This window comes from Anser brachyrhynchus, assembly GCF_964034855.1.
Source record: "Anser brachyrhynchus genome assembly, chromosome: 3".
Taxonomy (NCBI): domain Eukaryota; kingdom Metazoa; phylum Chordata; class Aves; order Anseriformes; family Anatidae; genus Anser; species Anser brachyrhynchus.
Genome location: NC_137696.1, coordinates 34302819 through 34328621, shown reverse-complemented (window position 1 = coordinate 34328621; position 25803 = coordinate 34302819). Strand labels below are relative to the sequence as shown.

The following is a 25803-nucleotide window of genomic DNA, read 5'->3' as shown; positions in this document are numbered from 1 at the left end:
CTATTCATCCTTCTTCTCTTTAGAATTATGGAAGCCAACTGCTATGTGAGGACAGATCTCCATCGTCCCCTTCTTCAACTTCAGGTAATCTTACCTGGTTTGTGTTAGGAGACTGAATTACTTTCAACTGTCCTTCAGGATGACTCTTTATTTTTGCTGAAATGATTGCTGGACTGTGAAAATACTGCTCAGAAAAGATACCATGTTTTTCAGCAACTACTTAACAGATATAATGCCAAACCATCACATGAAGTAACATTCTAAATAGCTTCACTTAGCTCGTTGACAGTGGAGAACTTCAAAATATCTTGCAAGAAAAGCCAAAGTTGTGTGCTGACACAGCTTTTAAGTGATACCACCTAAATCTTAGAGAAGAGAACTGGAAGCACAGCTTCATGCATGTCAGTCTGGGATATAGCAGTATTCAGTTCTTCAGTTAACTTCATACTATCTTCTCCTTACTCCTTCTCTATCTTCTTAAAGCTTTTAGTATGCTGGTTTATACAATACTGCATTTTTTTTTTATCATTAGCTTAGTGTTGGACGTTGATTGCAATGTATTGTTATTTGCTCCTTGCTCTTCTGTCTTTTTGGTAGCAATGTTAACTATCGAGGGGCTGGATAATGTGCATGTGCTACTGCTACAACCATGTAAGATGAGCTGGAGAGAGCTCCTGTTTAATCACCTGGGTATTGCAAAAGCAACATGGCTGAGCATCAGAATGCACAACAATGTGTTTTACATATGGAACCATGAAAATGCACGACTGTTCCCTATCTGGTTTCAACTGCATCTCTTTCTTTTGTAGTGCATTCCCTAAAGCCAGCTGATGTGAAAATTATAGCAGCCCTTGGGGATTCTTTGACGGTAAGAAGACAGTGTTTTTACTGTTCTCCTGGTAAAACTACAAACACGTGCCGTCTCTGGTGGAGGTGAAATAGCTGTTGTACCTAGATGTAAAGATCCAATAATTTGCAGATGATAATAGACCTAGTAGCTATAACAAGAAAGGTGTCAGTTCTCCTGCACTATGTTCCCCCCCCACGCATATATTCACATGATTTGGAACACAGACAAATCCTTTAAAGAGGTGTTTAAAAGGTTTGCTGAATTGGAGACAGAAGAGATCAGATGTTGTTGAAATTAATGGGACTTAATGCAAGCATTAGGCTCCAATGTTTCGAAGTTTTTATGAACAGGTACAGATCAGTGAACCCATCCTTTTCCCTCAGTTCTTTCTGGAATAGTGTGTGACTAAGGGATCTTGGAAAATAGTGTTGTATTTATTTTATCATTAATGGATGAATAGGGGTGAGAACCCTCTGACTATCCGTTTCAGGAGATACTCAGAATGTTTATTTTTCCTGTTTTAACTCATAGCTAACTTCTTTACTGAGGTGTAGTTCTTGCTGAGGATGATTATCTTTGGCAGGCTGGAAGGAATATGTATCAAGATACAGACATCCTAAATTCTGATACACGTTTATGCCCGATTTTTTCCTACCAGCCAAAGACTGAAGCTTTACAACCAGCTCATAGGAAATGTTGGGCAGAAAGACAGTTGAAATATAGGATCTCTGAATGTGAGCCTTAACAACAAAGACATGGTTTATGCTTACAAACCATGAAGCTTTTACAACTGTCTGACAGGCATGTTGCTAAAACTTCTACATGCACGAGGCTACCAAAATAAATAGCATCATTTCTATGCAAACATGCAACGTTGATCAAAGCAAGATAGTTAGTATCTAGCTGCAGTTGCAATATTACAATATCCAGGCCCCTGCAGGTGATTCTGCTTCTAAGTATATTCTGTAGAAACTGATAATAAAATCTGTTTTCATAGAAACAGCAGTTTTGCATTGCTGTCTGATCTGGACTTGGCCCCTGCATAGTTATTCTGAACACCAATATTCCATTAACTCAATAAAGCTTATACAGAGGAGAAAAAATGTATTAGTATGGTTTTAACTTGACGTATTAGTATGATTTAATCTGAAGTAGCACAATCTGTGATTCTGTGATAGCAGCAAATAGTCTGCCTGGTATTGCGATAAAGTCAAGTACTACCTAGTACCCAGGTTTAACATGAGCCTAAAGCATCACAGCTGGCAGATACTCTGCTTCTGAATTCCCTTATTTTGTTAAAGAGGTATGTAGTTGCCAGCTTGCCCTTCTTCAGTATAAGCGTAGAGGGTGCTTTCTTTCTTCCTGTTATACTACTATAAAACTCACCATTTAGCACATTACTTTTCAAATAAAGATATTACAGTACTTCTTTCTGAGATATGATTGTTTTCTGTGTTGAGTTTTATAGTGTTCCTTATTAGCCTGAAAGCTTTATGGGTTTTTTGAGATGTTTTCATCATTCTTGAGTAATGCAATGTAAATGAGTTACTCAGCTCACCCAGACCTACAAGAAGAAAGCTTTTGTTTCACTGATTCGTCATTTATTTTGTGCATCATATACAATATGATGCTTGTAAATAATTACAAAAAGTATTGATGCATTTTTCAGGAGGAAGGTGGGGAAAAAACAGATGTCTTCTAAAGCTTGTGAAGAGTTGCATTCAAAAGTAAATAAAATGACTAATGTGTGAATTACTATTGTGCTTTAATTACTATTATGCTTTAATTTCATTGGGTTTATGAAATATAATGCCCAGGCTGGAACAGGAATTGCTTCATACAATCTCACGGATTTGGACACCGAATACCGGGGACTGTCATGGAGGTAAGTTTTCAGGCAAGGTGATGAGAATATGTGCATTATTTCCTGTGCAAAATATTATCTTCCACATGTTCCAGGGCTTTCAGCTGTCAGAAAGTGGAAAAAGATTTGCTTTCTGGCTAGCATTTCTTGCGTAGATCTATCAAGATCCAATATTTGTCACAAAGTGGGATTTACACAATGTTTTCAGCAATAGAGCTTCAGTTTGCATTTTAACTGCTCTCACGCTTTTATCTTCAACTACTTGTGACAGTTTAGAGTTTTATGGTGGGTTGGAGATCCACAAAACTGGAGAAAAATCACTGGAACAAATAAATTAGGCCATGTTGCTTCGGGGAGTTCTTCTCAAAGTTTGGCGTTTCTGAACTTTTTGTAGAACTGTGAAAAACAGTTTAACTGCAGAACTTTTACCACATACAACAGAAAGTTGTAAAAGATGACATTGGAGGTGGGGTGACGATGTAGCTGAATTGACGTTGACTGAAGCAGTTCTGTGCTGTCCTATCCCCTCTACATAAGCCAGAGTTTGGCCTCAGCGTGGCCCAGCAATTTAAAAGCTGGAGAGAACATACTGCTATGCAGGAAGCCTGAAAAAGAGATAAAGGAGCTGATGCCTCAGCCATATGTCACCTGAGGGACTGGCTGGTTGGTGCTGCCTTAGGGCGGCTTTGTGAGGCTGGAACTGGTCTTCAGCTCTGCCCTGAAATCTGCAGTACTTTACGGCTCAGTCATTCAAATATGTAGCTGTCTCAGGCATTTTCTGGTGTTTCATAATGATTAACTGTGCCTCTGCAGAGCCGCATGCACATAAATTTTTCTGATGAGCAACTTTACCACTGAAACCTCAGCTATTTTCCCCAAAGCACTTGCACTTCTGTCCTTTCCAAGCAATGTGATAGTTTGATAGTTACCAAATTAATAACCCTTCACCTTTTCTTATGAGGTATAGTAGGTTTTCTCTTTATGTGTTGTCTGTGTCCAGCTAAGAGATGAGTGACTTGTATTTCTCTTTCTCATTTTAGTATTGGAGGGGATGCCTCATTAGAGAACGTAACAACTCTACCTAGTAAGTAAATGCTTTGCTAGATCTAGTTGGCAAGTCTGGAGAGAGGGAATGGGCTGATTCATAATAATTTTACAGAGAGCTCTAAGCCATTTGAGAGTAATTCACGAGACCTACCTTTCAAAGAAACAATGTCCTAGGACTAATGAAAAAAAGTTTCCTTCATCAGTGAAACTGAGAAGCAGATAGAAAATTCTGTCCTTCCTTTTCCTTCTCCCTTTTCAAACTGCTTAGTGAGTTTTATTTGAATTTCTGAATAAGCTTGCTATGTCCATGCTTGTGGTATAATTAAAACTTACTTCTAATAAATATTCTACCACATTTTTTTTTTTCCAAAAAGGGATGTTTTCAGAGAGCAGACCTCTTTGGTAAATGTCTCAGTAGCTATACACGTAACCTGAATGGAATAATTTTAACTTTGTTTTCACTGAAACTTGCAACTTCTCGTAACTCAGCCTACTGTTAATGTAAAACCACTGGAGTTTCAGTTTGGATTAACTAAAATATATTTTCATCTGAAGAGGACTGATAAATTGTCCTTTTGTGTGTTGCCCATTATTGCAAGTGGAATTTAACAAGAATATCATTAGAATGTCTTATTGATTGTTATAAGCAATTAATTGATTCACAAGGTACAACCTTTGACGAAGCCTTCACTAAAATGTGGTTAAATTCAGTCTTGGAGATTAAGGTAGCTTTTATGGTTTACAGTGTGACCATTTTCACACTCAGCTCAGAAATTTGCTGTCTGCCTCCTTCTGGAAATGACTATTGAGATCATAAAATGTGGTGCGAATTCACCAGAACCGCGCATCTGAGGCTTTCTTCAAACTTGTCAGTAGTATGAGATGTTGTACAGTTGCAAAGTGGACCCAGATCCTCCAGCTAAAAACAAGCTCCTGCCTTAACTCTCCTGGGTTAAAGAGGCTCATTTCACAAAGTCACCACTACATGACTGGGATGGTTTTAATTTAGACCTTAACAGCTACAACATGAGAGTGAGCTGGACGTGGTAGTCCTCAGTTCTGGTCAGCTTCTGGTGGCAGTGCAGGGCACAGTAAGCACGTGCTGTCTCATCACTGCTAGCTGGTTGTCCCTCTTGCTGCTCTTTGGTGGATGGAACGAATTGAGGCTGCAGCAGCTGCAATGTGCCGTCAAAACTGTGACAGTGCTGATCTCATTGGGCGGGGAACAGATATATTTTCTCTTCGTTGTCATCTTTCTTTTTCAGACATCTTTCGAGAGTTCAATGCTATGATCGAGGGCTATTCAACTGGCACTGGGAATGAGAGTGACTTGAATGCGTTCCTTAACCAGGCAGTTCCCGGAGCAGAGGCTGAGTATGTAGCTTTTGTTTTACTTTTGCAGGTGATGGATGCTTCATCTACTTCCCTTTCAACTGTCTCAAATGCTGACACAACTTGCTCTGAACAGCAAGCAAAACCAGTCTAATTGGAGCTGAAAATTAGCTCAAAACATATTAAATGTATGGGCTTATTTCATACCATAACTTTCAAATGAAGCCAACAGTCCTGGTTATGAAATGCATAAACAAGAAATCGACAGAAACTGGTGGTGGTGGTTTCTACACTTTCTCTTCAACATCCGTTCATTTATCTATTTGTCTATAAATATCTTAGAGCATGGATGTTTTCAGAAAATGAACATGCAGTGAATTGTTAAAGAGTTACTTGGAGAAAAACTATATGAAGTCTCCCATAACTGGCCTCAGGCATCTGGATAGGCAGGCAAGAGTGGCTGAGAGAGAGGAAAAATCAGCCACAGTCTGGACTCCAGAGAAAAAAGAATTACTGATGGTCATGTGTAGCTTTTGGTGCATTGCAGACCTTGTGCAGTTGTAGTCAGTTCTGCAAATTTAGTAGGAATTGTGATGTCTTGCAGTCATCTGAATTTGGCTTTTTGATCTTAGTCACACCTGGGAGACTGCAGGAGTTGAGCTTTGATATACTGCTTATTCTAGAAGTCCCTGGCTTCTTATTGAAAGAGTCAGTCCTATTTAATTAGCGAAACAGATGGCTGCTGGAATTCAGTCATAGTTTGGGCACAGATTTTGGCAGACTGTGCCTGGGTTTGACATTGTTAGCTGATATTACCCAGAACTCCATAATTTAATATTTTTGTTTGTTTGTTTAGAGAAAAAAGTCTTCTTAAAGAGGCCTTGGGAGTGACATTCAGAAGCCAAGTGAGGTGTCTGAGTTTGCTGTATCTAAGCAATGATTGTTAGGATTTATCAGGTATTGTTTATCACTCTCCTGCACACCTTGAGTAGCTTCTGACTCAAGCTAGTAATCTCAGTAAATGCTTGCATTTCCTGGCAGAAATGGTCTGCTAGGTCTCCTGACATATGTTACAGCCCCTCATACCTCAGAGAAGGGATTTTGTTTCCTAGTGATGACTGAACGTGTCTGTTTCTGTGTATCAGTAAAACACTTGCAAGGATTATGGCTCTGATTGAGCCATTTATGAGAGTTTATCACCATGCTGCTAGATGCAGCATGTATTACTTGCGGTTTTGCTTGTTATAGGAAAGAATGAGATAGGTGGTTGTCTTACATTTTCTATCAATTAAATCCTAAAGTAAAGAATTCCTGTAAACTACTACAACAATATCCCTGAACTTTGAGATGCCTCTTTTGGGGCTCTTCTCCATCACATTGTGATGGATCTGAGGAGATATATGTGTCCTAGTTTAATTATTGAAATGCATTGCAACATAAGGAAACGTTTCTCCTGTTTTAGATGCTTGGCCCTGGAATGATGATGCAGTCCAGCACTTATTCTTCAACACCTAAAAATATCTCTTTTCCTATTACCCAGAGGACAAAAATAGTCCATGAATGAAAGCTGATCCTGATATTTCAGAATTGCTACCTGGCCTGTCTCACTGCTGGGTGCTAGTCTGGAAACTTTTCCAGAGGTGCTGGGCCCTTTCTGAGAGGAGGTGGTTCTGCACCCTTACTAGCTTTTGAAGAACAGGACTTATTAAAGTGAAACCAGTGGCTGCTTTGAAGGGCTATTTACTGAATGTAGCAGTGTAGACAAAACTTTCTTGATCCCACCCCCATTCATTGCCAAAGTGCTTAAGTACATGCTGGAGTTTAGGATGTATCTAAAGCATGTTGTTGAAGCAGAGCCTGGCTTACGTCTCTGATTGCACTTGAAAAAATGAGGCTAAGAACTTAAGACTGAGAGAACAGGTGACAGGAACTGTGAATATCTATTTCCCATTAGCAGACTTTCTGTTGATTAAGATCTAAATTTGGTGGAGGCTGCAGCTCAAGAATGGATGATTACTGCCACTGCTTCATTCAAAATGTTCAATCTTACTGACTGTGTTGGCTCAGGATGCATCAGCACTTCAGTGACTGCACAAGAAATGAAAGGTGTTGCAGACTGCCAGCTCAATAATGGATGTTTTCCTCTGCATTAATATTGAAGTCAATGCCCTAGCTTAGTACCCACAGTAAGAACAGAAGGAATTTTTGACCACTTGTGATAGTTTTGGGATATAAATAAGTAGGTTATGACTTTGGATAAGGGTAATGGTGAAGAGAGCTACTACATCTGTGGGGTGCCTCTGTCACAAGTAGATGCATGAGAGGGCTCATTCCCCATTAAATACTCTTATGTTAGTGCTAGATCAGTATTTGGTTAAAGAAGGGTGGTAAGAAATAACTCCTGTTCCTACAGCAAGTACAGCATTACAAAGGAGAGCTACTCTCTGGTTATTGTACAAAACCAGTATCGTGCTTATTAATGTCATATGATATCTGGAGAAGGGCCTGGGACACAAGTCCTGTGAGGAGCAGCTGAGGGAACTGGGGTTGTTTTGTCTGGAGAAGGGGAGGCTCAGGGGAGACCTCATTGCTCTCTACAACTACCTTGAAAGGAAGGTGTGAGGAGCTGGGGGTCGGCCTCTTCTCACAGATAACTAGTGATAGGACTAAAGGAAATGGCCTCAAGTTGGCCAGGGGAGGTTCAGGCTGCGAATTAGGAGACATTTCTTCTCAGAAAGAGCAGTCAGACATTGGAATGGGTTGCCCAGGGAGGTGGTGGCATCACCGTCCCTGGGGGTGTTCAAGGAAAGGTTGGACGTGGTGCTTAGGGACATGGTTTAGTGGGTGATATTGGCAGTAGGGGGATGGTTGGACCAGATGATCTTGGAGGGCTTTTCCAACCTTGATGATTCTATGCTTCTATATACAGTCAGAGAAATGTTTGTAACAAGAACCTAGTGGCTGATGCAGCTCCAGAGCTGTCTGGAAGGCCAAGCTTTCTAAACACTTTCTCTTTTCTATGCATATTTGAGTGTCAACATGTCAGGGCAGTCAAACAAGGTTGAAATGTTTAGCCAAGGTAACCCAGAATTAGTAGCAATTTTATATACACATGCATACGAACATACATATGCATTTGTATTTATACATATATATATATATATGTTTGTGTATACATTCAAAAGAGAGGGTGTTAGCATAGCTATTGAAAAACAGCAAGGCTGTCATCTTGTGTAAGTGATCTTGGAAGTTGCTTGGAATTTTAATTTGCTTAGAAAGGTAGAGTGTGCTAAGCTGTTTTACACAATTTGAAATTAAGTATTGACTTGGGGTGCAGGCTACAGGAATGGGGGATGTGTACGCAGTGAACTCTGAAACATCTCAGCTTTACAGGGCTGGGTGAGCTGTGGTGCGTACACAAACATTGCTCAAGAGGTCAGTTAAATATTGAGACTTGGGATTCCCTCCTCATTTTAGTACACGAGGAATAGATTGATAGTAGTCCATTTCTGAACAGGCCATCTGCTAACAAACGTGTTGCTGTGTCTGTCATTTTAGCTGCTAAGCAGTGTAATAGAAAACTAAACTTATGGTTCCACATTAATTACTGAACTTGAGTAAAATCTGTATTCAAATCCAATTTGATGATGACTCTTCATAAAGATGTGAACACTTAATTTGATTACTGCAAAATGAGGATTACACTGCCTCATCGTTTAACTCTCCTGGTATCTGACAGCTCACAGATTTAAGATGTCCAAAGAGCGTTAACGTTGTGCAATGTTGTGCTCTCCATAAGGGTGTATCGTTCACTCATTGGTTGCTCTTCTTCACAGGCACTTACCAACCCAAGCAAGAACTCTCCTGAGACTAATGCAAAATGATTCTGTAAGTTGCCTGGGACTCTGATCTTACAGCACAAGGAGAAACAGGTGTTGCTTCGCATGATAGATCCATCTGCAAAGATGCCAAGTGCATATCAAAGAAATTTGTGCTTACTATTTTCTTCTTTGTTACACAGAGAATTGACTTCAATGCTGACTGGAAAATCATAACTGTGCTTATTGGAGGAAACGATCTGTGCAACTATTGCAAGGACCCTGTGAGTATTAGAACCTGTCAACTAAAACCGTAATGGGACTGTGATATCAGTACATCAAGGGAAATCCACAGATCCTTAGAGCCTTCACAGAGATTATCAAAACAGGAGTACATACAATTCACAACTGAGGTTGCTGCAGACAGTGCCCTGATTAAAAAACAAGCAAACAAAAAAAACAACATTTACCAGCAACCAAGTAAGATGGTTGTGTTCTCTCTGGCTTACTCCAGGGTAAGAACCACTTTCTGTCTTTTCTGACCACAAGCAAAAAATGGAAGGGAAGAAAAGCTTCCTTTGCCTGATCTGGTAACTGCTGTACTGCTAGCAAGGCCTCATTAGATATCCAAGGAAGAGCTATACTGCTTTGAACTACCATCAGTCCAATCCTACAATGGTTGTCATCACTCCATAACTCATATTGTAGGAGAGTGCTAGGGACAGGTGAGGCATGTATGAGGGAAGTTGCTGCAGTGCAGCAATTCATTTGAATTTTATGCTTCTCTGGATTGTGAAGAAGCCTTTAGGGCTGCTGTAAGGAGATCATGGGAGTTGAGTGGGCAGGTCATGGGGAGAGGCCACCTTTCTCTGTCAGATCTTACTCTCTTACTTTAAATATGAAAATTTCCTGCGAGTGCTTTCAGTTCTCCTGCAACCACTTTTGCTTGGGAAATGTGCTGCTTCTGCAGTAGCCTTGCTAGGCATCTTTGCTGCTACCACCAAGTATTATAGCTTTATTTACAGCCGTGTCCTTGACTAGCAATGATTTCACCTGATTTTATGAGAGCTTATCAATTGGCTCTGAGCATGCCTGTGGCTGCCTGATTTATGCTTTTTAGCATGTGATCAGATTAGGTTCCTTCCCGTATCCTTATGTAAAGCACCCAGTGGACTGGTTAAACATACACCTTAATATAGGTTTATTTTAAATCCAAAATTTGACTGAGTCTTTCTATATTTTAGATTAATTGATATGCATAAAATTCTTGGCCTCTAGAAAGAAGCAAGAACATTCTCCTGACCACGGTGTTGTATGGACGAAAAGGAAAAGAATTAATGTGATTCTTTATCCTCCCAACCCAAATGTCTTGTGTCCCCATTTAGCAATAATCTCTTCTGTTCTGTTTCTGTCAGGATCACTACTCAGCTGTAAATTTCACCAGAAGAATTCAAGAAACTCTTGATATTCTTCATGGACAGGCAAGTACTGTGAAATTGTCCTGGTATTGTAGCTTGAACTGGTATATAATTGATTGATGGGTTTCTTCCATTTTGGTACCAAATGTGGTCTGCTGACTTTGATATGAGCAACTGCTCATGTATTATCTGAGAGTAGTGAGATGCTGTTTGAAATGAGAGACAGCAGCATTGAACCGTGGTTTTGGAAAAGGATCAACAGCAGAGTTGAAGTTTTGTGGGTTTTGTTGCCTTTTTTTTTTTTTTTTTTTACCTCTTCCCAACAAGGGAGAAAGGGAAGGGGCATTGAATGGCTGGACTTTGGCTTAAATTAAGTGCACTGTGGGTTGTATAACCAGTTCCTTATAAGGTGAAGTCTGACTTTCCTTTCAGGTTCCAAAAGCTCTAGTGAATCTGGTTGAAGTGATGGACATCCTCCCTCTGAGACAGTTGTTTGTGGATACTCAAGTTCCGTGCCCCACTTACATGGCAGAGTAAGGCTTGTTTGACTTTCTTTTGTACTTGAACTTATTTTTTGTGATGATAAAGCAAGTTCTTTCTCCATGCTCTTTTCATCATAGAGAAGTATGTCCGTAGCACTACAGTTCTATGGGCATCTCATCCAGTGATGATATCATCCTGCCCAATGGGGTTGCTTTATCTTGGCTTTGATCTAAGAGATTCCCAAGTACATTTGTTTTGTTGGCTGCAAGTATTCCAGGCAGCTCTTACACTAGTTTGTGACTATTGAGTATAAGTAATGGCAGGCCAGCGTTGGTGCACTGGCTCAGAGATGCTCCTTGGCAAAGTTTATGAGTCTGGAGGACTGAGTTGCCTGTTTTAAACAGTAGGGTTTTTGTTTTGTTCTGTTTTTTTTTTTTATTTATTAATTTTTTTTCAATTTAGCTGAGACATAGGAGGACTTCTGATGTTATAGTTAGATAAAATAAGGCACTTCGAGCTACTATTAAGAAGCAGAAGTTTAGGATTCCTGGGCTATGGCAACAATTGGTTTAGGATAAGAGTAAAAGCATGTGAGGCTGCTTAGATTAACACTGGAGAGATTAGAATTAGTGATCGCATCAGAGAAGGCAAGGCTTGCATGGGATTTGGGGCTGGGACTAGAAAAGGGCTAGTAGCACTAAGATTTCATCTGGACCTGGGAAGGCTAACCAGGTTTTGGGTAGAATTAAGCTTGGTAGAAATGAGTGTTTTAAATTGTGCTTCTGGTTTTAGAAAGCAGTTACAGATCTCACTGTGACTCTAATGGTACAGGCTAAGGCAGCACATCAGATGATATATAAAATGACAAAGGTGATGATATTCACTGGCAAGAAAGAGTCTTGGGCTCAGTATAAGAGGTCAGACTAAAGTAACAGATGTAGCCTTTCTGCTCCAGGATTGAGATGACAAGTTTAGGCTCTATGGAGTACGGTTGCGTTAAAGCTAAATGTACATTTGTGGAACTATGCTTTGGTTTGGGCTGCTTGTGGTCCTTCCCAGGGAAGGTTAGGATAAAGCTCATGGGCTGGTTAAATTAGGACTTGCATAATAATTCCTTGGACTCTGGTTAAGATAGGCGAGGATATGATCTGTAAATCAACTTGACTGAAGACCTTCCTGGCTGAAAGCGTTATGGTTCTGGCCTTTTCATGCTGCTATTAGCATAGATGTGTTTAATCCATAAACCTGCTTACAATAGCTGAGACCTCAAAGTAGGGACATCTCAGAGTAGGGTGGCTCTTAACAGATCATTAGTTTTAGTGAAGCTTGGCTCACCTTATCTAGAGTTAATATTTAGGTACTTAGAACTCACTGGGCTACTGCTGCCATGGTCTCTTAGCTCTCAAGCTTACAAAATTTGCCAAACATGACTAGTTTGTAGTAAGTTAGGCTCCTGCATCTAAAGTTAAGAGTACAGATGGTTGTGCCCTAGAATTTAGGACTTAAAAACAAGGAGATCTTCTTTGCATTTCATTGAGGTTTGAACTGTCAGGTTTCCTGTGACACATAATGTATACTTCATTGTGCTTGGGTAAAAATTATTGATACAGGGTACCTCAAGATGGGGTTGAAGTCTACAAGTATTTGGATTTTATGGCATTTTGAGGGAATATGAAGTATTTGCAGAGTGGACAGCTATCTCCAGTTTCAGTGACTTTATTGTAATGAATAATTTACATTCTTTGCTGATCCTCCAAACAGGAACAAATTCTGTATCTTGGGAAGGCAAAAGGAACTGTTGATTGGAAAGGTATCAACTCAGAGATAATACAGGCAGTAAATTTCAAAGATCTCTTTTCTAGTTCCAGAGGGAATGGCATGCGTCTCTCTCTATCAGGCTGCAGGGACTTTGGATGCCTTGAATGGGACAAACTGGCATCGTACAGTGTACCTCACCTTTATATGCCTGGGGGTGAAACCAAACTGGTATTAGAGTAGTATCGTTCATGTGAGGCGGAAAATAATCCAGGGAAAATAAGCCAAGGTTTGAAATGGTAAACAATGGCATGGACAATAAGACACTTTCACAGAAATTCAAGTGTACGAATTTCCTTGTTACTCCCATGTCATGAGGATGTTGGGTAGCAAAGGATGACTTGCATTCTAAAATATCTAATCCTCTCTGTTCTTGTTTTTTCCTCTAACCTCTCCCACAGTTATCTGTGTAGTTGTGTTCTCACAGGAGAAGAAAACTCAAAAAATTTAACGATGGTGAGGGAAGCCGTCAGAGCTTACCAGGTATGTTTATTAAGAGAGGTGCAGTTACTTTGCCTCCAGCTGAGATGAGCTTTTGATTACCAAGCAACCTGCCTGTTTATAGCAAATCATAGGGCACTTCGGGGTAAAATATTACTATGAGCTAAGCAGGAGTTAATTCGATGTTATCCAGAACACGATGTGATGAAAACCAGAAGTAAATCTCTTCAGAAAAATAGTGTTTCGTAATACAGATGGACAGGTGAGAGTTCAGTCACCAAAATCCTGTCCCTCACAACTGCAGTATTGTGTTGCAGCCTTCTCAGCCACTTTTACAAGGCTTACCTTTTGCCAACGTTTCTGTCTATTTCAGTTAACAAGCAGAAGCTTCCTAATGAATCTTGGGCTCTCTCTCTAAAAGAAAGAAACAAAAATGCAAACAACAACAACAACAAAACAGTTTTTATGCAGAGATGTTGATGGGTTATTGGTGGCTGTTTTTGGTTTCTTACAGCTTGGTGTTCAGGGACTGGTGGAGTCTGGCAGATATGACACTCATGAAAATTTCACAGTGATCATTCAGCCCTTCCTCCGAAATCCAAAGATTCCTCTTGGTCAGGTATAGTCTAAAGAGACTTCCGTATGCAAAGAACTAAATGTGGGTATCTAACCTTTACATAAAGTATGCAAAATCGTTTCAGCTTGTCATGTGCTTTTCTTATTAGAACTTGTTGATTTTTAGTACAATAGATTAGTAGTACAATAGATTAGATTTCTTTGTGTAGATATCTGCTCTTCATTTTACATATTGTTCTGTCAGTATGAATTGCTTTTTTGGACAATGAATCAAAACCTGAATTAAGAGGTTGGTTTGTGTATGTTCTCAAGGATATGTAAATATAAAGAAAAATATAGCGTGATTAATAAAAGATGGAGGTATTAAGTTACAGTCCTTAAAGCAACCTAGCTGCATTGCTCACTGAAGACTAGAACATTGCCTCCTCTTCATGTCCCATAACTTATGTGGCTGACAGAAAGAAGAGTTTTCATATGATTTAGAGGAAATAGTAATTTTATGTAGTGAGCCCTTTTTCCTGTTATTGGCAACTATATTTCAGTTCCTTGAATAAGTCCCAGCAAGCTATGAATCTAGGAAGTGATCTGTACCTTCTCTGAAACTGAAACCCCACTTGCTAATTTTCATGTAGATCGGTGCTTCCTTCTCTCACCTGGAAGTAAATGCAGATGCAGCAAAATATTGAACAGGGTTTGCCTTAGTATTATTGAACCAGTAGCTAGTGATAAGTTTGAAGAGTTTCAAATACTGCTACAGATAAAACTCTTGAATTTAGAAAACTGGTTGAAAACTTCACAGGTGAAAAAACAAACCAGGCTTTTATTTTATTTTTTTTTTTTGTTTTTTGATGAAGCTGGCTCCTGTGAAAAGCCATCCTTTAGGGGTTTTGGTACTAAGGTGAAGAACACAAAAATAAAAATAGGAGAAGCAAAATGTTTCTGAACTCTTTTTTATAGTCTCACAAGCATTAGCTGAGATTTTAAGGAAGTTCAGGGTGGTGTCTTTTCTTATCTCTCACAAAATTCAGATGTTCCTGAACTTAAAACTCTGCCTCTCAACTTGGCAAAAGATCAGATATAGATCCAAGTGCTAGTAGTCATCCTCGTTAGTTTGCTCAAACACACTGAATCAAAAACCTGCTCAAGTTTTTGGGGAGGACTGCTCTGAACAACAACAACAAAATGTTATTTCAGTTATCTGTGATCTAAACTCATTCTTGTCTCAATATTCACATGAAAGCCAAGGTATTTAAATGTCCAAGCCTTACCTCCTCCAGATGTCCCAGTATCTGTATTAAAGTACAGCTGTGCTTGGAAAGGAGACTGGTCAGTTTGACTGCCTTCTCTCAAGCACTTGTTTTTTTGCTCCTTTCAAGCTTGCAGAACTGACACAACTGTGAGAAGATGGATGGCTTCTGTTCCTTCCGGTACAATGTCTATAAGATACTCGTTCACATGCAAAAGTACAGCAGAGCATGATGGTGCTGAGGCCGCCTGTTCTGATGTTGTGCCGAGGAGAGGATCCCATCTTTATCACAGAACGCAGAGAGAGACTAGATACCAAACTCAAAATGGTGTTTTTGCTGCTTCTTTCTGGATCTGTCCTTGGAAGCACATAAGCATTTCTAGCTAGGTTTTCTGGTAGCTAGTGGACCTGCTGAAGCATGCTTTATATCACCAGTTGATGAGGCTTTCCACATTGGAGTGACAAGAACAAGTAGAGTGAACCTCCTGCTACTGGCTCGGATCTGGCCTCAGCAATCTGAAGTTGGAGCTCTGTGAGTTCTTCTGCACTTACATGTACTTTATTCTTTCCCCTGTAGGACGGGCATCCTGATGTCTCCTACTTTTCACCTGACTGCTTCCATCCAAACCAGAAAGGCCATTCTCAGCTTGCCAGGGCTCTCTGGAATGCTCTGGTAAGGTGACAGGCTTTGCATACAACACAGTCTTTAGCTAGACCTGGCTACCGTTAAGATTATGTAATAAACATTGCAATGAAGTCCTAGATAACTCTGTAACATGGTAATAGGTCCCCAGCATTTGTTTCTTCTTTTCTAGTCAGATACCCTCAAATTTCTGCCTGCTCACAACCTAGAAGCTCTTGCCTCTTAGATTCTGTGGGGAAGGGAGGGGTGCTGTAAGTGCGTGATCAATCAGTCATGATTTCAGCTGAGCAGCTTGAAATCTATTTCACCCGTTGTCATGAAAGTCAGGATATTTACTAAGGATGATGTTTCTATGGGCTGATATGAGAAACCACCAAATAAAGAATTGTGACTACGTATGCCAATTTAAAATGGATTACTTAAAAGTGTTTTAAATCCTTTGTATTGTGAGAGTCTTACTAGGAATTAAAGTAGCTTTAATTCAGTTTAGCTTTACTACCTTTGAAAATGAATAAAACTTGGTAACAATGAGTCATAAAGATTGGTTAAGCAAACTCATTTTACTTAGGATTGTAGTGCAGTAGGAGTATGCATGCAGTCCAAGGCAGTATCTTAGATCCCAAATGGTAACTTCTTTATACTTTGGGGTAATGTCTTAGCTAAAATGATTGCCTGCAATCATCAAGCAGTACCTCTAATTAAATTTTGTTTAATCTTCTACATATAAACAGCCTTCTGTTGGAGCTGCCATCGTGCAACTTAGCAATAAAAACTGAGGGACTCTTAGTGTCTTCTCTTTTATGCAAGAGAACAGAGTTTACAACCTCGCCTTCTGGCAAAAGTCCAGGGTACTTCATGTGCCTGCCAAAATCATCCTGGAGTTTAAGCTGATCTAGCATAGCTCTCTACTTCCCTTTTTAAACTTCTTTCTAGAGTTGCTGTTTTGTTGCTCAGTTGCCATGTTCCTTCTGAGGAGCAAAGGCATTTCAGCCTTGGGTAAATCAAGGTCTGTAAATGCAGGCAGTTTAAAAAAAAAAAGTTTTAAAAAAAAAACAACAAACTGAAAGGTGTGTTTAGATTCTTTTGGATAGAATTGTTATACAAATGTGAGATGAGCTGAGACAGCTACAAACTTTTACTTATTTATTTATTTTTGTCCATCCTAGTTACAGCCTGTAGGCCAGAAAGCTGACTCATTTGACTTCATGGTTGACGCTGTCCTCAGCTGCCCGACTCAGGTAAATATCCCCATGTTGTGGAAGCTGGGTATCAGGCAGCCCTACGTGCTTGTGCAGCCTGCAGACAGCAGGGGTTCAATGTGTCTGGGGCAAGTTTGCTGAAAACTTTCCTCCTCTGCTTACCTCTGAATGAGCAGGTGCCATCAATGTACCTGCTCTGGTATCCCTCGGCCTTTTATTGTGCAGTGAATACTGACTGAGAACGTGCTGATTTGTGTGTTTTCAGTTTTAGCCTAAACAAATGTGCTTTTCTTCATTAATGCAGGCTCCATTAGTAGGGGACAAAACCAACTATGCAGTCTGTATAGCCTCTTTTGGAGGGAAGAGAGTACCATATAGTAGTCAATCTTTTATTCCCCTCTGCTGACACAAGTCGAGGTTTCTCCAGAGCTTACATCAGTGTCTTTTGAAAGAATTAAACAGCCAATAATGTTTAATAATTTGTGGAAAGCTTAGGAGAGGGGAATGTTAAATTGCTAATCAGGATCTGGCATATGTCATTTTTGCCATAAGGTGCTAAACAAAAATCTTGCTTCTGAATTTTAAAGTAAGGAGAATGGTTTCGAAATATAGATACCTCTTTTGCAGCTTAGACAATTACTTTTTTGGTTTTTCTTGATGTCACTTGCTCTGGATTGTGCCATGGTTTTTTTTGCCTAATCTCTTTCTCTCTTTCCCTCTCTTTCTTCTTTCTTTTTTTTTTTTTTAATTTCTTCTTTCTCCCAGGCTACACCCTTCCTGGCAACATATAAAAATAGCAACTACACCCATCCAACTGTGGTTCCCACCAGTGAGCCAGCAGAGGTAACTGTTGCATACTTTGCTGCATTTTAGACAAACTGTGCAAAACGGTCCCTGTTTGGTGACTGTTTGCACATCATCCTGAATTTATAAATGTGATAACCTATTAGCAGTTTTCAGACAGAGAGGTCTATCTTGGATTGCATTGTTTTCTATGTAAATAAATGTTAAACTCTTCTTTTCCCAAAAGGCAGACAAAATTAATTGTATCAATTGGTGCAATTGTATTGAAATTTTTCTCTACAGTTAGTCACCCAAGGTGCATCATTAACGCATCCCGAACAGTAGGGGAAGAGAATTTAGGATCCTGAGTACCCAAATGATCTGAGCCACTGTACTTCCATGCACTCAAGTGTGCTCAACCTGTAGAGGGCAGTCATCTTTACTTATTGGATTTGCTGCCAGCTGCAGAGGAGGTGACGGGGACTGGTCCTCCAAAGGATTCACTTTCCATGCTGACTGAGCAACTACCACAGGGCAGATTAAACAAACTGCAGAAACAAACTTTGTGTAGGACCTGAAGAAATGGGGCAGTAACTTGCTCTTGACAAATGGTTGCTGGCACGCAGATATTCTGCAAGGGTTGCTCCGTTTTGGTGATACAAGTATGGTTGGGGATGGCAATCAAAGTGGACTGGGGCTAGTTGGACATACCAGGGGTCCTCATACCTAACTAAATTATGAAAATCTCTGAGAGTCTTGAGGGCTGCAAAGAGCAACCGCTAATATTGTTTCAACGAGCCATAGTTTGCAATGTTGAAATAAGATTTTTGTCTGTAGAGCTAAAATTATACCTTTAATGGATAATCCTTGCACTTACTGAATCTCAATGGCAATAGCTTTTGAAGTGATAAAGTAAAGAAGCAGTAGAGAGAGTAAAAGAACAGCTTCCTCTCTGATCTAAAAATACTCTCAGCAGTCCTTTCTAACTTCTGGAAGCATCCTTTAACTAGCTGGTTGATAGTAGAGCCTATTACACCATTATATAGGAGAACAGACACATTTGTCTTGACGTTTTTTAATATTATCCGTGCTTTCTGAAGACCACTGGTCTGTGTAGTTTTTCTCTGAAAGGTAGAATTGTACAATCACAGAATAATTCAGGTTAGAAGGGAACCTTAAGGCATCCCTAGTCTAACCTCCTGCTCTAAGTAGGGTCAGGTCTGAGATCAGTATAAGCAGATATCTTTCCTCTTACAGGGACTGCCCATTACAACAGCTATAGTCTTTCCCTCACTGCCATCTTAGCTAACATTGGTGCTTACTACCAAAGAGCATGGGCAACACCTTCATCAGATGCCTCTGCTGGTGAATCAAGATATCAGTGATGTGTGGTTGCCTTGGTTTCATTATTGGTGGAATAAACATAATAGCTATGATACCTCCTACAAATGTATGGTAAAATCTGAGGCTGACAGTTCTCTTTTCTGAAACATCAGAGGGTTCAAATTCTCTTAAAATTTTATGTTCAGTGAAACAAGTGATTTTCAAAAACTTCCAGGAAAAGAATAGGGTTGTACACAGGAAGCAGTAATAATGTAGTACGTGAATATAATGTAACTTTTGTTTACTTCTGTTTTCCTTGGATTTACATCTGGTATCTCTTTAGACAGAGTGGTACTTCAGACCTGAAGACCCTACCTCCTGGGTCATGGACAAAACACCCAGGCTATAGAGGAGGGAAAAAAATATATCCTTCTTATGAAGCCTTTGTTATAAGCAATATTTCTAGATGATATGTTTTGGCTTTGACAAAAAGATATGTTTTGGCTAGAAAATGTCACCAAAAGTTATTGATGTTTTGACAGCATTCCACAAAGAAGAGGACAGACTGGTCTTAAAGGTCTTTTCCCACCTAAACGATTCTATGATTCTTTGACTCTTCAGCTGTATAGGCACCAAAATAGGATCTATTTTTGAATTTGGTTTTGCCCTTTACTGTACAATTAAATTATATATGTATTCCACACTGTCTTTTAACCATAACATGGCACAATTTGATAAACTCTCATTTCAGAACTGGGGCAGTGACCTGTCTTGTTCGGAACAGACTCCATCCAGTCGTGTCCCAACATCAGGTGAGAGTGAACTCCTGAGCTAAAATCCCGAATAGGAAAGATTTCACCCTTTTTTGTTTGTTTGTTTTTGTTTTTTCAAGATCAATAAGATCTTGAAACTGCAAATCTTAGATAGAAAGTAAACAATAAAAGCTAGTATATTTAACTGCAAAGCAGGAAAGTCCATCCTGCCATACATGACAAGCTTTATAACACAGCAGGTGTGCTCTCTGTGGATAAATACAATTATGTTTATCAAATCCATATATTATATATAGCAACATGGCAGATTAAAATTGCCTAGGTTGGTTAGCAGCTCAGCAGGTGTGATTTACCTGGTGAGCCTTGTCTGATAGGAAGCGCAGTAGCAGTGCTGTTCATAACTGGGAGGTTTTATGGGCAGATTGCTAATGGGAAGTATTGATCTACGACCCAAACCTTAGAAACCCTAAACATATCTAATCCATTTTCACTCTTTTCCTACATATGAAAAGCTGTTTTAAAGTCTATGTATTTCCTTGTTGGTTGAGTATACTGTTGCAAGCAAATGGCAAGAAGTTTTGCCTTTTGCCTAGCGGGTACATAAAACTTGAGGCTCATTCTCCCTAAAAGTCTGTAAAAATACCATCAGGTTGGAACTAATGACTTGGACCTTTATTCTGCTATTTATTCTGATAAATAGTATTTTGTGTCAGTTATCATTAATCATGATTCTTCTCCTACCTCTTTCAGTACATGAGCTACAACCTGCTGATATCAAAGTCATTGGCGCACTGGGAGATTCCCTAACTGTAAGTACTGCTGTGTTGCCAGGTTTAGAATGAGAAGAGTAAGCGTCAATTTCTACCTATACACGGTCATGTCAGGCAGAAAGCAAATTGCTTTGGCTTGGCAAAGCAAAGCTCATCTACCTGTGCCCCTTTGAGAAGAAATAGCCTGAAGGGATCTGAGTGGCACTGGCAATTGTATGATCCAGTAATGAATAATTCAGGCCAGGACAGAAATGGGATCATATTCTCCATTGCACAGAATCTATTCAAGTGTTTTTGAAAAGGAAGAGGGCTCCCTTGTAGTAGTAGTATTTTCTGACATAAGAACAAGCAAGAGACATTTTTCATGCAATAAGAGGTCTTGCTGTAAATTCCTATGGAAATAACTGATAGCTGACCGAAGTGCTTCTCTCTTGAGACAGTTCTGACATTTCAGTATATCAGAATTTTGCTTTCAGCTGTTGCTTCCTGGATTAGGCACCTCTCAGTTAAAACTATGATGTATATCATGTATTGAGAAATGCACACTGAAAAGAATCGTCATAGAAAATAAAGGCCCCAGAAAAAGAATAACAGGAAATACTGCAGATCTGCACTGAAGTTTTTTGAGGAAAAAGTTCCAAAGTTACACAGCACTACAGAATTGTTCTGGCATGGGATGAAGGCAAATATTGGTGTCAACATGAATTGTAACTCCTGAGCTAAACGGGTGCTCGTTCTAGCAGCTTCAGCTCCTGTAGAGTTCAGAAGGAGTTGAATGGACTAAAGCCTTCAAATGGTCAGGCTTATCAACTGGCAGGTGTGCATGTCTTCACCTCCTCATTAACTCTGAAAACTGATTTTGGTGTTCCTGATGTAATCCTGGCTTCCTGCCTGCTGAGCTTTGAGCTTTTCTTAGAAGACCTCAGTAATGATCCTGCAAGCCTCCCTTCTATCCATGGCTACAACACTTAAAATTAATTGCTTGATTTCCTCCCCCTAGTGCACACATCTCTTCTTTAAATTTTCATTCTTCAATACGTGAAATTTCTCGGAGATCCCTAATAATAAGGGCCAGACTCTGATGCTTGAGGACTTTGTCTCAACAGCTGAGCAAGGCAATTCGCATACTGCTATTATTCATGAGGTTCTTATTAGTTGCCATTGCTGCAGAAAGGTGTGACATTTTTTATGGGAAGTAGTGCTGGTTGGGGCTGGGGCTGGGGCTGGGGGGGGAAGGACACAAATAGGGGGAAGGACTGTCCAACTTCTCAGCGCCATTGCACAGTGAAAGCAAAAGATATGCCGACACACTTATCTGTATTGGCAAAAAAAGAGCCTGCCTACACCTCACTCAGTCTGCGTGTTAGACTAGCAGACTGGGTCCCAGAAGAGAAAAGTGGGTTTTGCACCAAAGATTTGTTTTCTTGGCAGATTAAAAGCCAGCTCCTCTACTGATTTATTTACAGCTAAACTGGCAGGGAATTTTTCATCAGTGTTTTTCCCTGGATTATTAAGTCTCTCAAAATCGGCTTTCTTCAGGAAATGCCAGAATGAAGCATTTTCCATTAGAAAAATCCAAACAAATAGAAAGCTGTAGATGTTAATCTGGGTCCCCCAGGGTTGCTGAAACTAATATTAGAGTTGTAGTTCCAAAAAAATATGTCTTTGGCCTTACAGCCTGATGTCCTCTGGCCGGGCTATATCTCCTCTGATGCTCCAAGGTCTATTGACTAGATGAAATGCTTTTGAATATGAGGAGAAGGCCATGAATTTGAAGTGTAGGAGATGCAGTGCAGGGCTGACTGGGGGCAGTGTATGCTGGGGGATAAGAAGATGGAACACTTATGCTGTAACAGAGATACTGAAAAAAAAAAAGTCTGCAGAATAACGTTACCATCAGCACTTCCAAATCACATTGTCTGTCCTACCTAAACTTGTAGCACCTTTTTCTTGTAGTATTTTATAAACGATTCTTTCCATCCTTTCCAGACTGCTGTAGGAGCCCGCTCAACCGACCTACAAACAGATTGGAGGGGACTTTCCTGGAGGTAAAAAAAAAAAAAAAAAAAGCTCAGTTTCCTTTCCGGCATTTTTGTCCACAGACACAGTTAAAAGTGCAGGTCACCTGGTTGAGTAGTTACATACTGAAAAAAATGGAAATGAAATGTCCCACACAAAGGGGTGTGCTGACACAGCTGTAGTAGCTAAATTCTACTTCTATCAAACCAATTTCTCCCTGCTGAGAGTAAATACAGGGGTAGGGTAGGATGCTGAGAGTGATTATGCTGGCTAAGGCCTTGGGGAGTCAGAACTGGAAGAGAGAGGGAGTGATTTTTGTGTTGTTAGTTTTGTGTTTGTGTGCTTGTTTTATTTTTTTAACCAGACCTGACTGCTACCAGCAGGCTCCTGTGCCCCCGTCTGGCAGTACTAGATTATTAATATGAGTAAATTATTTCAACTTCCTACTAGTCCCTCTGGAATTTATTCAAAATATTGCTGCTGTTGTTGTGATTATCTAATACAGTGTCTAACACTAGAAAATCTAAGTGAGTGTGGATTGGCATGAACACTGAACACGGTGAGAACACCGCATGCACATTCAGTGAAGATATCCCAGATATATTTGCGGTTACAAAGTGGGCAACGACAATATATATTAGGGTGGATATGAGTCTCAATGTCCACAGTAGAGTGGAAGGAAACTGCCTATTTCATGTAGGCAAAAGTACGTATGGTAGATAAGCAAGTGTATGTTTATTCATCTTTCTTTTCTCCACTCTACCCCCACCCTAAAAGTATATGCAAGCATAGACATCTCAGAGGGCCTGACAGAGGTGGTATAAGAAAGTATTGGCTTGTTACAAAGATGTTATTTGAATAGTAGAGGCAGAGGCTTTTTTTCGTAATCAACACTGCAGAATCCTAAATAGGTGGTTAATGAGCATTTAATGCAGTCTCTCTTCTATGCATAACTGCACACAAATGTAATTTCAACAAGGTCACATAGAGCAACGTTGGTGAGGAAAAATGCCTTTCTGTGATGGGCATCCCAGCATGTCCGTATGAAAAATTATTTCTCCAGTATGCTCAGTTCCTAGTTTGGCATAGTTTCTACCTTAGCTGAAACCCTGCTTGATTTAATCTGAAATCTCCTTTCGGTACTTTCCCTGAATTCCTACTTGTCCTGTGGTTTATATTCATGGTTCTGTTTGAGGTTAGTCTTTTTACCTTCCTGGGCTGCTACAGCAACATATGGTGACAGCAAGACAGATGGTTGCAGAACTAATCCTACTTCGTGATTCTGTTCTTTCCCTTTGTAGTATCGGAGGTGATGAGACCCTCGAGACCCGAACTACTTTACCTAGTGAGTATCTTGGAAAACCAATGTGAGTGAAAGGCAAGACGAGTAATTACTCTGAAAGTAGTCCAAGTAGATGCTAGGAAACATCTGGAAATGATCACACTTTCCTCCCAGACAGCGGGGGGTGCCCATCTGTTGTGGATATGAGCAGTTCATGAGAGTCACAGCTGAAACCCAGACTGACCTTCCTAGCTGTAAAGCTGATTCAGCCCCTCCACATCACAGGATCTGCATGTGACGGTTGCATCCTTTTGATACAAATGATGAGGAGTAAATGTGCTGAAGGTGGCAGAAGTTCCTGCCAGATCTGTCCCTTCTTTATTTCATTTTGTGCTTTCCAATGACAGACTGTAATGGCTGTGGGCAAATTAAGAGTTATGAAACAATTAGCAATCCATTTAGAAAAGATTGTTGATAAGGTTGTGGTTTCCTGGTGACTTCTCCCAGTGACTTTGAATTGGTAGATCACATTGAAAAAAATCTAAAAATACTATAAATTTCTTGTCGTAGCATTCTGTGTAACTGGTTCCTGTAGTTGCCATAGAAACCACTAAGTGGTCAGTGTGACTATAAATTAGGGGGGAATTGGTTCACAGTGGTTCTTCTATTTATACACGATCCGTGCTGTGGAGCAGTTTGAAAATACCTGACATTGTTGGTAATAAGATCTGATATGTAACATGACAAGCATCATGTTTAAGGAAAAATAGAAAATACATTTCACCATGTATACAGCACTGTAATTGAGACTCTGCAAAGAGGTTTCAGACTGCACTACAGACACAACAAAATAGTTTTCAGGCACCACGCTTCACTGCTGAGGGTTTCACTGAAGCCTATAAACATGAATAGAATTCACTTCTCTGCAATAAATATTATCTTAATGAGAAGCTGGAGGACTGGGAGGTAGAGGGCTGCATTTGGGGCATCTGCTCCTGTTACGTGAAGGGAAGTAACCACGATTACTCAGGCACTCACACTCAAGAACACTGAATTCCCTGGGAGCTGTGTGATTTTAGGGTTGCCAGGCCCTGGCTCCTCAAGGCCACAGGGAGAAATAATTTTGTACTGAAGTCGACACAGTAACTGAAGTCTCCGAGGCAGGTGTGTCTATAGCAACAATGCTGGTTGTACTGTGGATGGCTGAACATTGTGTCTTCTCTTTTTAAGATATCTTGAAAAAATTCAGTCCAAACATCTTTGGCTTTTCCACTGGTAGCAGTAAGGAAACAGCTGGGTTCAACGCTGCACAGAAAGGTGCCACTGCACGGTAAGTGCAATTGTGGCCAAGAAAGGGTAAAGCAGGTAGGAGAGAAATGATGGACTGGCAGATTATCTTTGAACTGTACGTTAAGGCTGAGTTAATGCTGATGATTTACTTGTACTGTACGTGTTTCTGTGGTTTGATTACTGATTACATATTTTTAAATCCAGTATTTGGGGGATTTAATTTTTAAGTTTTCTAAATTAGAGACAGAGAGAAACTCCCTTTCTTCATTTGACCTCTGTGCAGAATTTCTGAGTCAATGCCTTAGTTATGCTTCTAATTCTATTGGTACCTTTTTCTGCCCAGCCTTTGGTATGCAGCTCCCTGCTTCGTTCTCAGGCCGTGTGTGTAATGAGAAAAAGTTCATGACCATTTCTCAGTTATCCCTTGATTTCTGGGAAACGTGCCTCAAACTAATAAGTAGAGGCCCACTGCTACCCTAATGGCATTAAAAACTATCCTTGTTTGTAGTGCAAAGAGAGTGAACAGCTGGGAATTTATTCCTTTTCCTTCTTGAAGGAAAACTCTACTAGTCTGTTATGAACCAAAATATATAAAAGTTTGTATTGCATATGCTTTGCCTGCTCTATGGATACACAGAGAATTTGTTTCCAAGGCTGTCTGTGACACCTCTAACAGTCATTAAATTTACTGGAAGAGAGTTTCAGGGAAGCTAGGAAAGCCTATGTAGCCACTAAACACTTCATGGGTGCCCTGAGCAAAGGCTCAGCACAGTCAGTGTGGCTGTGGGAGTGCAAATAATGTAGCCACATTTATGTAGCTGCTGGAAACAG

The 25803-nt window shown here is 40.1% G+C and overlaps 1 protein-coding gene across 13 annotated transcripts in view; it reads left to right on the top strand.

The window, feature by feature from the left end:
- The window catches only part of PLB1 (phospholipase B1), a 103730-nt gene that overhangs the window by 61518 nt on the left and 16409 nt on the right, over positions 1 to 25803 (top strand). For all 13 annotated transcript variants that reach the window (XM_080588218.1, XM_080588221.1, XM_080588223.1 and 10 more), the window contains 19 exons: positions 24 to 84; positions 810 to 868; positions 2668 to 2735; positions 3755 to 3798; positions 5027 to 5135; positions 8930 to 8981; positions 9115 to 9195; positions 10327 to 10392; positions 10762 to 10862; positions 13029 to 13110; positions 13583 to 13687; positions 15468 to 15563; positions 16700 to 16771; positions 17498 to 17575; positions 19590 to 19650; positions 20362 to 20420; positions 22371 to 22429; positions 23702 to 23745; positions 24913 to 25012. In XM_080588218.1, the coding sequence (XP_080444344.1) occupies positions 24 to 84; positions 810 to 868; positions 2668 to 2735; positions 3755 to 3798; positions 5027 to 5135; positions 8930 to 8981; positions 9115 to 9195; positions 10327 to 10392; positions 10762 to 10862; positions 13029 to 13110; positions 13583 to 13687; positions 15468 to 15563; positions 16700 to 16771; positions 17498 to 17575; positions 19590 to 19650; positions 20362 to 20420; positions 22371 to 22429; positions 23702 to 23745; positions 24913 to 25012 (1397 nt within the window). The remainder of the gene's footprint in view (positions 1 to 23; positions 85 to 809; positions 869 to 2667; positions 2736 to 3754; positions 3799 to 5026; positions 5136 to 8929; positions 8982 to 9114; positions 9196 to 10326; positions 10393 to 10761; positions 10863 to 13028; positions 13111 to 13582; positions 13688 to 15467; positions 15564 to 16699; positions 16772 to 17497; positions 17576 to 19589; positions 19651 to 20361; positions 20421 to 22370; positions 22430 to 23701; positions 23746 to 24912; positions 25013 to 25803) is intronic.